At 36.1% G+C, this 13624-nt stretch overlaps 1 protein-coding gene across 1 annotated transcript in view; it reads right to left on the bottom strand.

The window, feature by feature from the left end:
* The window catches only part of LOC135219826 (thyroid receptor-interacting protein 6-like), a 195927-nt gene that overhangs the window by 28281 nt on the left and 154022 nt on the right, over window positions 1-13624 (bottom strand). The window contains 1 exon segment of the mRNA XM_064256924.1: window positions 2630-2885. Within this exon segment, the coding sequence (XP_064112994.1) occupies window positions 2630-2885 (256 nt within the window).

Genomic DNA, 13624 nt, shown 5'->3' on the forward strand with positions numbered 1-13624 from the left:
GAGCTTTCTTAATTACAGCTCATTAGCAAACACATATATAGCAAAACTATTGCTTCCACGTGAAAGACCAAACATTTCTACACAATTTAGGTATAAAACAAACTCCCCAAACCTAATTATATTATATTTTTCATGATTATTTCCAAAAAATATTTAAATTTTTCTTGAAAATTTCATGTTCATCACATCATCTTTTATTTCTAAGCCTCGTAAAGATGTTCTGATTGCTTTAAGAAATGATTTAATAATTTGCTGACATAATAACACTAACCAGAAGTGTATAACAGTTATATTTTCGGCCTGTGCGCAAAAGGGTTAATTGTTGTTTGTCTGGCGATTTTACGTTGCATGGAACCAGTGGTTATTCAGCAACGGGGCCAACGGCTTTACGTGACTTCCGAACCATGTCGAGAGTGAATTTCTATCACCAGAAATACACATCTCTCACTCCTCAATGGAATGGCCGAGAATCGAACCCGCGACCACCGAGGTGAAACGCCAATACCATACCAACCACGCCACTGAGGCGCTTGCAAAAGGGTTAAGCCTATTAATATGCATTCAATTTTGTATTCTTTCTTTTTTACCCTACCCTTCTCAAACTATTACAGTACTCACTTTGAACCAATACTTTTAACACTTTCCACAGCCAGGTACAACTGTGCATAAAAAAAATTCACAGAATGCATTTTTTCTTAGAAAAACTCCTATGTATATATTGAAAAAACAGAGGTCCTAAACACTGTCTGTGGCATTTTTATTGACAAGTTTTTGGTGCAGATTTTCCTTTTGCACTGTCAAATTCTACTAGTTACATAACTTTCACTGTTCTCCACGTTCTCCCTCAAAATAACTTGCTATTAATGCGTGCATGTGTGTGTTTGATCTAAGGCTTGCTTTTCTCTTTCCATTCCTGTTATTTGCATTAATTACGTAACTAACTGCATTAAAAATGTAATTTTCGAGTATACTTGTTTCAGTGCTAATAGTGATAAATGGTTAAAAAAACTGGCTGCCAGTATCCTTCCAATACTAATTTACATGTCTACTTTTGTATATAACAAATTATGCAAAATATACTGCATAATAAAAAAATTAATTTGAGGTAATTTAATGAATTAAAGCAATTGCATATCACATATGAGGCATGTAGTGCACTATTTAAGTTTCTAGTACTTCACTATATTTTCTTTACTCCACACGCTTTACAAAAGGTGAAGAGCAATATCCTCCAATTCCTTGATCACCCTCAGGTGAAATCCATCTAGACACAAGGACTTGTTTTGGTTCAAATTTATTTTGAAACCACTTATTCTATTAATTCTATTTTCCTTGGTATATTATTGGAACACGAAATTTCTGAGGTGCCTTCCTCTGTGTACATGATGGCAAAGTGTTCATTACTAATCCCTAATAATATTTCCATCTAAATCTTATATAGGCCTTATTTTATTCTTGATTAGTTTTCTGATCCTCACTTGTTCAAAAACTGCTTTTTGGATTTCTTTGCCTTCCCAATTAATCAGGTTACCCGCTTGCCTTGTTTTTTTTAGTCACTTCTGTTTCTAATTTTTAGATTTTGTGCTTTCTGTCTGTCCCTGATTGCTTCAACAGTACCACCACTAAACCCTCTTGCAAATTTGATTCAATCTTGTGTTAATTTTTTTGATGGATACAAGAAGTTGGCTTTCAATGAAAGCCATTTTTGCTTTGCCTCCATTTCCCTCCTTCAGGGTGTTATTATTTTTGTTTAGTTTCTTCAGACCCATCTACAATCTGGGTTTTGAGGTAGGAAAAAAGTACAAGTATCCTCCAATACTACTGTTGTGTGTGTGTGTGTGTGTGTGATAGGAAAAAAGTACACAAGTATCCTCCAATACTACTGTTTTGTGTGTGTGTGTGTGTGTGTGTGTGACTGTGAGTGTTGTGTGTGTGTGTGTGTGTGTGTGTGATGTGTGTGAGAGAGAGAGAGAGAGACGAGAGAGAGAGAGAGAGAGAGAGAGAGAGAGAGAATATTCCAAATTTCAGTATAAAGGGTATTATCAAATTGTGTGTCATGGCATATCTACACACAAAATTCTATCGTGAAGAGCAACCAAAGTGAGCTGAAATAACATGCAGCAACAAAATGATATACTTTAGTTGCACATAATTAGCATTCTGTCAGGAGTACTGTTGGCTAACTTTACTTCCAAGTAATGTAATGTACTGGTATAACATCTCATACCCGTAAAACAGCAGGATTTAAAAGTTAAATGCACATTTTTTAATAACTGAGTATTACAGTCGAATTTAATGGAAAACATTTTGGAAGTAAAATAGCTAATAAAATAAACACATAGTATGCATGCATACGTACATGAATGCAACATATTAATACCCAAAATTAGATACATTTATGAAAATCTAAACATCTCCAAACTACAATAAAAAATAAAAAACGATGTTAAACTAACTTCCGACACCCAAATCTAAACACAATGGCAACCAATGTTACATAAAATGCTGAAAAAGAATAACATTAAAAAGAATAACAATACTACCTTTATGATAAAACCCCAAAAAAGCTACAAAACTAAAACCATGGGGATCATTTAAGTTAAAAAACGAAAAACCACGATGCACATACACGAGTCATACGCACCAAAGAACTCAGGGTCATTGGTACTATCCATGGACTGAACAAGCAGATTGGTAAGAGCATCTACTTCAGCTTCTTTCCCCACTTTATCAGGGTTGAGGAGGGGCTGATTCGTGGGTGCGGGGGCCAGCCCCCGGGCACGGGGCGATGTGTACGGCCCATAAAGGCTGTAGCCGGACTTGTTTGACATCTGACTGGAGGGTCTTGGGGTGATTGGCTCGTAAATGGATTCGTAAGTGGAACTCTGCAACGGCAAATCATTTTATTAATGAAAAAGCTTATCATTTAATACAATACAAGAATATATATATAAACCTTTATGGTGCAATGCTTTTAGCAAGAACTGAAATACTGTGAATGAAATTTTTATTGATAAAATATTAACACATGAACATGAAATGATGGTAAGAATTTACTGTAAACAGGAAGAAATGTGCACACAACTCACACGAGGAACACTGCTGCAATTACAAGTGTATGATAAAGATTTTTCTCAATTGTTCATATGTAACAATCTGGAACCTGAAGGGGGAAGTTTGAAAACTAATTCAGACTATATGGGAATGACTGCAACATGACCTAACAGCATTGTAGCTTTATTGTCATTATGGAGAAGATTTTGAAATGTTTTCCATACACGTTTTTACATTAATTTTCGCATTTGTACTGTCATCCTTCCTGGCCACCAAAGTCATAATTTGGAGAAACCAATAAACAATACATAAGGATGCCACACTAGTTTTGTCATTTTTAGCCCAGCCATTCTCGAGATGATGATTTTGTAATGCCCTCTCCCACTGGAAGGGAACGAAGGACCTCTCGTTGGAACAAACCACCGTCCCCCTAATCCCAAGATACTTTATGGCAAGTTGGTTTAAATTGATCCAGAAGTTCTCGAGATGCGGAATCTGGATATTTCTGGAAAGTTCAAGCTGAACAAACTGATTTGAAAATCTCACCTGAGTTTTATGTTAAAGCGAGCTGAAAACTAGAAGGTACTAATACGCAGTGCATAATTCTTTTAAAAAATGTATATGCATTTTATTTGTGTGCATTTTCAAAATCTGTTCAGCTCATCCCAATAACCTTTCCTTTCACGAAGTTATATCGAAACCCTTCACCAGTGGATAAAGAAATTCCAGGATTCACCTCGAAATGTGAAGAGCAGATGTCTTGGTACATCTGACCATCTTGGTCTTTTGTAGCCAGTTTGATAAAAACAATTGCTATGAATTTTGAACCAATTTCACATCCGGGAACGGTCTTGGGGCCATTCATTCTAATCCGGATTTTGTCTCTGAGTGGGGTTATTCATTCACGCCTGGGTATTGTTTCTAAATTTAGCAGATAAGCCTTGGTTCACTTTAAATGCTTATAATCCCCATTTACTTTCTACTTCCATCCTAAATTTTCTTTGAGCGTCAACAATTTTGTTTCAACATTTTATTGTTGAGCCCTTCTCTGACTTCACCAGAGTTATTTCTATCGCTCCTTTTGTAGTCAAGCCCTACTCTACTTTTATCGAGGACAAGAGTTCCTAAGGTCTTTTCATGCCAATTTAAAAATCGCCAAGAAAACGAGGTCAAAGTTAAAAAATACTCTTTTTACCATATTTATTCACTTTTCAACTTGGAACCACCAATTTCTTTTACTTGAATGAACTTGATTGTAGAGTACTGTCCTTTTACAAACTTTATAGTGTGTTTTATTATTAACTAATTGTAATTTTATAATTAACAATAGTTTGCATTTTTATGGTCATTAGAAATTATCCTCCTGAATGCTGAAACTGTGATCTGGTAGTAATTCGTTTCTGCGCTGTGGCACTAATGTAATATCAAACCAGTGGACACCGCATTACCAGAAAAGTGCAGTTTAATGCCAGTAATTCTTCCGACAAAACAAAATGTACTGAGGGGGAGTGTGTGACACCAAGGCAAAAACAATACGTAATAACAAGCGCCATGTATATGACCAAACAAACTATAATCAATTGAATTCTATCAATGCAAAGATTTCTGAGACACTCGAACCACATTTTTATTTAAACTGAATGCAACTAAAAATCGAATTAAAACAAGATTCCACAGACTGACAGATAATAACTTATAACAGACATTATTCACTTAAAACAATTCATGTTTCCCCTTCCGCACTGCATCTGGACTTGATTGAGAAGTTTTCTCAAAATGTTACATGTTCTCAGGTTACTTTGAAGACTGAATATTCGATTGTGTTACACTTCCATCTAAGATAAACAATTCTGAATATAAGCTGGGGATGACAATAGGAAAATCAAAGCAAAGTTCTGGCTAATTGCGAAATATCAAGGCATTTTTATAAATACAAACTGCTCCTTTCATTTATTGTAGTATAAAAGGTAGACAATTAAGAGTGCCGTCACCACGAAGGACAAATAACCAGAGAGAATATACATGAACTAATCTTATTTGTTGTCATGAACATGGCAATTCGTTACGCAAAATGAAGGGCGGGAAATTACGTACATCTGAACACTAGAAAAGACAGAAGAATTTGCAGTAACTAATACACAACAGCATCATCTGTCGTGTTAGTCTCTTATATCACTTCTTGGACAGTCGCCCAATGGTCAGTAAAAGATGCAAGGATGCAAGTACACGTTTCCCGCACATCAGGCCCCAATGAGCTTGTGAATACGATCGCATTATTATTCTAACCCCCTTTAAGAAAATTAAAGAATTAACAATTTATAAATGCCTCAAACACACATTCCACGGTGTGTGTGTGTGTGAGAAGAGAGAGAGAGAGAGAGAGAGAGAGAGAGGCTAAAAATAATCGGTGTTTGCAAGCGTTCAAGGTCCTTTCTAGATCAAACTATGTCCTCACAGATCCCCACAGACTGTTTGTAAACAAACATCTCCCCCAAATGAAGATACCTTAGCGCCAGGTGTCTTTTGCAGCCATAACACGAAACCAGCGTTAGTTGCGAGAAGTAATGAGAGTACAGTTCTTTACATTCAAGGTTAAGGTTGTATAGGTGGAGTCGTTGTATATGATTAAATAGTCAAGGGCTCCCAATGCGAACCGTACATTCCTAAATGTTTCAGACTATATTTATACATGACATTTGAGTCGAGTTGCTAGTCACTTTAATACGTAAATTGCTTCGTTACATACCATACATGCATTTCACAACTTGCAATCAAGCCAACAAACGATAAGAAACATTTGAACCCTAGGATCGGCATAGCGGGCACTTATCATTTCCGTTGTAAACGTAAGAATCGGTTCTTGAATACTTTAAGGCACCCCAACCATTTGTACGGGTAAAGAGCGAGTCAAGGATACAAAACCATACGTCCAAGTTTCAGCTATCATCAGTCATAGCGTTTTTTTTTTTTCTCTAATTTGACTTTAATCAAGAACTTTGATCTTAATATTCCTCCCATGGAGGAGGATTCTTAAAATTTCGGTTGGATATCCACGGCGTGCCTGGAAAGCATATTTTGGTGAAATTAATTTAACTTCAGCTCGTTCTTTGGAACTTGAAAAGTAAACACAACCAGGAATGGAAATAAAACTGCACAAAACATAACTGGACATGAATAAAGTTAAAGGCCTGGGTAGAGAGGCAAAGCGTGATAATAGCTATACCTTCTGGAGCAGGGGTGGCCGACTTTTGGACTAAGAGATCTACTCTAGAGACAAACTCTTTTACGATCTACCATACTACATAATCACACATTATTACGTGGGAAAAAATTTCAAATAGCCCCATAGTACGATAAAACATGAGTACAATTGCCTCACTATATATATATATATATATATCTATATATATATATATATATAGATATATATATATATATATATATATATATATATATATAAATATATATATATATGAGATAAGAACGAGAGATGAGAGACGAGAGAGAGAAGAGGAAGAAGAGAGAGAGAGAGAGAGGAATAATAAGAATGTGGGGGAACGGCGATCGACCAAACAAGTGGCCGCGATCGACCGTTTGGCCACCTCTGCTCTAGAGGTATAGGCTCGATATACTTCAGTGTCTCCAATAGCATGACGCTAAGAAGAAGAAAAGCATACGGTAACTAAGCCAATGGCAGCCCTATATTTTTCCTATACGTTTACTTAACACATGATGGTGAGCAATCTTTAAAACGTACTGTGCGGTACATTTCTACAAAGCCCTTCAAATTCATTCTTTCTCTAGTTTCAAAAATCCCACGAAGCTAGGTGTGTTCTACGATCGTCTCACGTTGCTCTAAATATTTTCGTTTTACCCTCCTTTAAAAATACTTGACCAGTTCTACCTCACTCAAGGTTAAGCAAGTTTTGGAGGATCTTGCTGCTTCGCAAGCAGTGTCGACTACATTATGTCGTTCATGTTTTCCAAAGTTTTCTGTATTTTAGAGGCAAATCTCGTAATAATGAAGACATGGTTATTTTATATTTGACATTATCTTCCTGATTGGGAAGATCATCTTGAGGTTTGAAGTCCTCCATATCTTACCCATGAAGGCTGAAAACGAGGTCGGCTAAATACATGAGACGTGATGTTAAGACAAGTAACAAACGATTTTAATAACTGATTATCTTTTCAACCGCACTGTGGAAAGCTCAAAAGAAATAATTGACACATTTAGTAAAAGCTGGACTTAAGGGACATTTTCATATTCTAAAATCAGAGTAAACCTTCAGCAATAAGATTACATGTTACATAAAACTAAAAGAAAGACAATTAAGGACTAGAAAGTATTTTGACGTTAAGCCACGATAAACATTTACAGATATATTTTTCAATCAATGGAAAATAAATAATGCAAAGTAAAATGAACGGACAACTGTACAACAGAATGCCATCAGTGAAGTGAAGTTGGAAGTTGGTTTATTGTATGCGAGGATGGCTCTCTAGGGTTGCATCACTGCTTATCATAATTTCTTACGATACCACGTTAAGCGAGCATAATTTAACGTCAGTCGAAAGACTGGGACCCAACAGTAATCGAATAAGTGCAGCTGGGTACCAACAGAACACGAAGAAGAAAAAGAACGGAATTTGGAACTTTCCTTCAACCCTAAGGAAGGTTGCCACGGGTGAGCTTTATAAAGACCCAAAAGGGCGAGTCTGATAACGTCCGAATCAGCAGTGGGAAGAGAAGCGCTCTTGAAAATGAAGAAGAAATGTGATATGGGGTACATTTTTCTCTCTCTCTTGAATGTTGGCAGTAATTTTCCTTGAAGTAAAAATCGTTGACAGAGAAGTTTCCGTTAAATAGTTTAATGCTTATGTTTTCAATTTTCATGTTTTCATATTAAAGATAACTGATGTAGTAAAGCATTAAATGTCATCTTAATGTGCTCTGTATTGAATAGTGAGTTTCGTCTCTTTTGTAGATATTTTCAACTGCAAATGAAATTATTTACAGACTAAAAATTGGTACTTGTACAACATTGGTAATCGTATACATGTCAGAAAAAAACTAATTACCTATATCCAATGGTCAGTAACTGGTGTTCCATGAACCAGTATAATCATTAGAATGTGGGGTTAAATTTTTTTTACAATTTCCATTTGGTGACCAGTCATAATCTAAGCGTACTAATTCTTAAAAGTGTCTGGAAGAACAACACAAAAATTTCTTACGACGATCGTAATTTTCAACTTTTTGTTCTAGACAAACCAAGCATCTGAAATACATATTCTATAATTGGACACAAGAACAAAATAAGTAAGCAGCAGCAAATGTATATGTATTAACTATTTCATGAAATACAAGTTAATGAACATTAGATAATAGCTAATAATGAGATTCATTTCCGACATTTAAACCACTACCAGAACTGTATATGTACAGAGTATGACCCTAAATTTTATCTGTAGCTGAAAATATCTCAAGAGACGAGGCTGCTTACTCAATAAACACAGACATGGACATTGGTTTATCTATACGAAATAGAATTGTAAAAGGAAAGTGAATATAAAAAAAACCTTCTACCATTCTTTTTAAAGCTAGTTATACAAGAAACTCAAAAAGAGTATGGTATGACCGTTTTTCTGGTGCTCTCATGTGTAGTAACCCCAACCGACAGACAAACGAGTTTCTTAGGAGTAAAGGACCAAGAGACTATATAGAAATAACTAAATTTTTCCTGAAGTCACGCTAAATAATACTTTAACTGACGCCTCACGAGAAGTTCTTATGGTGAAGTCATCGACATGCTTTTAAGTAACATCGTGCGCGAACATCAGGGTGGTCGATTCGTCCATATACATAATCGTACCTTGGTGCACGATGGGTAACATAATATACCGCCTTCACTTTTCTTTTTCTTGGCCCGTTCCTGCGCTACTTTGATGACATTTGAAAGAATCCCGCTGGCAGGAATTCAAAGATGGCGCAAAGATATTCTATATAAGTGCATTTTTTTTAAAATGCAACGATAACCGTTTAGAATGGTTTACAAAACGAATATTAATCAATTAAAGTATAATTATATTAACACATACATATTCTCTTCCATTAAACACACACACAATTGTAACTATACAGCCGTGAGTATTTTTATATAATTACAAACACCAAACGTCAAATATAGTTATTTCACATATATATATATATATATATATATATATATATATATTATATATATATATACACATCGGTTACTTGTGAGTGCGAGTGTGTGTTTAAACAATATGGTTATACGTGAATATATTAATATTTATTCAGTGATGCTTAAGCATTTCTAGACGCCAGTAGGATTTTTTCAAACGGCCACGTATCGAATCTTTGCGCCCTGTTTGAATCCCTGCCAGCGAAGTTCTTTCACTATAATCGTGCTAAAATGAGCATGTGTGTGTGTGTGTGTGTGTTGAGTATTAAAATGCAAATTTAGCCCTGCACTGAAAATCATTAATCAAACCATAGGGGTCAAAGCTGCTAAAGCAGACTTCAACAACCTTCCAACCACTATTACTTGAAGAAATGTTTTTAATGACAGAAAATCTGCGTGCGCACACACGTGTGTGTGTGTATGTGTGTAAGGGTACACTCACGAACGTTCAGAATCATTCAGCTTTCAACGGGGGCGACTCAGGTTTAAACGGAAAGTCTGAGTGTGTTTGGAATAAAGGTAACAAGTAGGATATACAACCTGAATTATTTATGACGTCTTAACTGTGCCATTACTGTCTTGAGAAAATGAGCAAATTTACGCAAACTATTACCACAGGAGAGCTTATGTTTACTGCAACGTTTGTTAAACTGTTGCTTGAACATTAAACTGGTAATAGTCATCTATGCCAAAGAAACGTTATTCTATGAGTAATGCTTGTATTGTGTGAACAACAAGAGCAGCAGTCCATTATATTTCATTAATTAAACAAATTGCACGTTTCTTATCCATCCAGTCCAGGCCTATCCTTACTTAAGGTAAAAAATGCTTTTTGATTCCTCTCTTTCATAAAATACTAAGTTGAATAATCATTGTAACCATAGCCATTTAATATTTTCTGACAATTTTACACTTATGGTGCGTAAAATTATTACTCTATGTAAAAATACTGAACGTTTGGAGTCGCAGCATTTATATTTCTCTGTATTAACGCCAAAATAGTTCAAGGGAGGTGAGTGACACTAGCAGCTAATTTCAGACCTGGCCAAGAAGGGTCGGGGAGCTGAAGATGAAAACGCGGAAGGGATTCAATGAAGCACCAGTAAATGAGCATTCATAGTGACAGCAAATTATATTATAATCTTCTAACGAAATCAAATGAGTGTTGGTGTAATGAAGACAGATCAGGTGAGCGGTAGCACTAAAAATAAAAACGTACGTTTGTTCCTATGTTAACATACACAATCTCTAATATATATATATGTGTGTGTGTGTGTGTGTGTGTGTGTGTGTGTGTGTGTGTGTGTGTGTGTCATTCGAAGTTCACCTCAGTAATCTCAACGTTTTTTCTTCTTAATTCGCATTCAACATCTACACTTCACAACCGTAAAGGAGAGCTGGTTCAACAATCGCCTCTTCATAATCCTCAATCAGTACCGAGTCTAGCTCAAACATAAACCATTCAGTGCCCATTTTTATCCTTCAACTTTTCACCTGCATCTTATTTCTGTTGTACTCCTCGTACTGCTCCACCCATAAAGATATTAAACATTCACGCAGATAAATCACCCATTCTTCTAAGACTCACCTTTACACAAGGGCAGTCAATTTCCTGTCTCCACATTTTAATACAAGAATAACTTACATCAAAACCATTTTTAACTGGTCTCCATAACTTATATCTTTGGCCATGCATCCTCAACTACTGATCCACACTGCCTCTCTAATTCTCTCGGTTCATGCTTGTCATATAATAGACATTTTCCATACACCCTCTCCTAATCCAGCATTCTGTTATATCTCCATGCCTGGTTGGGTTTGGAGAATATGAAAGGATGACTGTAGTAGGTATTTAAATTGCAAAGAACAAAGATGGCATGGTTGGTAGACATGCTGTTTTCTGGAGTAAATGAGAATGGATAGAGTCTTGTGGCAATGTTTTAAAGGAGCTGGATTGTTCCTCATAAAAACACAAATTCCCTGGCACACTTAATAATTCTTCAAGTTGCCGCTATCACTTTTACTTTAATATAATGGAACAATTATTCCTATTCCTTCATTCAAATTCTTCTGAACCTTTCCCTCAGCAAGAAATGCCTCACACATCCTGGAGAGCCACTAAATCCCATTATCACTGCCATAAAATAGCTTCTCTCTCGTAACTGCATCAACTCCTTACATTAAATCCTCTCTCTCTTGCATCATTTAGCTCTGCCTCTTTTTTTTCTTCTATACACAGGAAACATTCAAAATTTCATCAACCCAAGACTGCATTCACTTCAGACAGCGTCTCTCCATTTGTGTGGTTTATCCAAAGATCCATTTGTTCCTTAACCTGTCTCTCTCCATTTACTTCCCTGTAATGTTCTTCCCAAAAGTTAATAAAATGTGCATGATTTTTTCTGTTGAGTGACTGAACTTCAAATAATTCATTTATCATTCACTGAATATCTAATGTCTTACCACACCACCTAAAAGTTTTTATTACCTCTATCTTTCTATACCCACAAACGCCAACACTCCCTTAAGGACTTCTACATACTTCTCATCTACTCCAAGCACACGTGTGTAATTAACCATATCCAAATTTCATCCAGTTTTCCTTATCTTCTCTTTTCACTGAGTTCTATCAAACTCACTTATTCTATGCTTGCAGAAACACTTTCACCCATTCCTCTCAAACCAGAACGTTTATCTAACTTAACATATGCTTCAACCGAATGATGATCAGGTATACTTCCATCAACTCCACTTCTTACCATTACTTCCATTAACTAGTTCTTGTACCTATTCTGTACTAGCCCATAATCTATAGTCATTATTCACCTCACCATTTTATCCTACGCAAGTATGATCAAAAACTTTCTTCTTCAGAAACCACAAATTTCTAACAATCCAGCTCATCTCAAATACAATACCACAAGACTCTCCAATCTCATTTACTCCAGAAACTGCAACTCTGTAACATTCCTTTGCAATTCAGTCACCTACTACATCCATCCTCTAATACTCTCCAAACCCAAGCAGGCACAGATTCATAGTGCTCCCAACAATATTCCCTTTCACTCTCATGACAACATCCCACTGCTACTTGCATTCCTGTTCTCAGTGCCCTTTTGCACTTGTCTCGCTAAGTGCCAGGGCATTCACCTTCCATTCTTACAGAAATCAACTATCATACATTTCTAATCTTCTACACTACATCCATGCACATTTATAACCAAGACTTCGTAGTGTTGTTTTTTTTTTTTACCAATATCAATACTGGGCTTTGGGCTGTAATCCCCAAGTCCCAGTCATTTTGGCGATTTGTTCACACTGCAGTGGCGTAAATGCTTTTACTTTCTTTTCCCAGCATCCTATTTGAGTTAAAAATTGCTACTGCACTTCACTAAATCTTCCTAAGCAATATACGTAAGGTAAAAATAAATATCATTAACGCGTTACCCTCACATAGAGTCATTCATTTCAGTCCTTTGCCCTTAACTACATCATGACTACGAAAGTCGATTTTTCATCTTCAGAAGACTCTTCAACGGACCCTCTTTTGGTATTCCACTATGATTTTCCCATAACTTAAATTCCAGTGTGTGTTCTTAAATTTTTTCCACGTCACCCAAAACACATTTTTAGCACATTATTTCCTCCTCTTCTCCCTCCTGGGAGACTTCATGGACAATTTCGTTCGTCAGTCAAGTCATTCATTAGTTCAGCCATCGTGAAGAAAAAGAAAATTACGATAAAACACAAGTTACATTGTCGTTTGCTGGCTTCCCTTCAGTGTATAGAAGCTTCGATCAACAATCCAAAATTATGTTCTGAATCCTTGACCTCCTTTTTCACTTTTCTTTCATTCATACAGAACTACTTCTACTCAATAGGTTACTCATTTCTCCCTCATTTTCCCATTGGATCTGACCTTTCATCGGCTAGCATTCTACATCCAGGGTGCTTTTCAAGCAAATGATATAGAAATGTTTAAAAACATAAAGGCTAAAGCAACCAAGATATTTGATAGAAAAGGCAAGAAGTAAAAAGTTAAAATGACAGTGGAAGATCTTGCGAAAGTCATATAATGAAATGGTGTTGAAAGGAGAGTGAAGGTGATCAAAATGATCACCCTCTATAGCAACTACTGAAGCACATGTGCTATATAAGATGAAACTCTACTTGAAGATAGTGCTTGGTAACAACTATCATCTCTAAAATACCCCAGCCACATGAATAAAAATAAAGTACTCTACAAATCCAGCCAAACTTTCTATCTACCACAATAGACAACTCATAAGGCAATTAGTCATAAATCAAATTCCCGTATCTGGATATCATTAAAATGTTATGCAAAACCCTACGACGTGCCA

This window comes from Macrobrachium nipponense, chromosome 1 (assembly GCF_015104395.2).
Source record: "Macrobrachium nipponense isolate FS-2020 chromosome 1, ASM1510439v2, whole genome shotgun sequence".
Lineage (NCBI taxonomy): Eukaryota > Metazoa > Arthropoda > Malacostraca > Decapoda > Palaemonidae > Macrobrachium > Macrobrachium nipponense.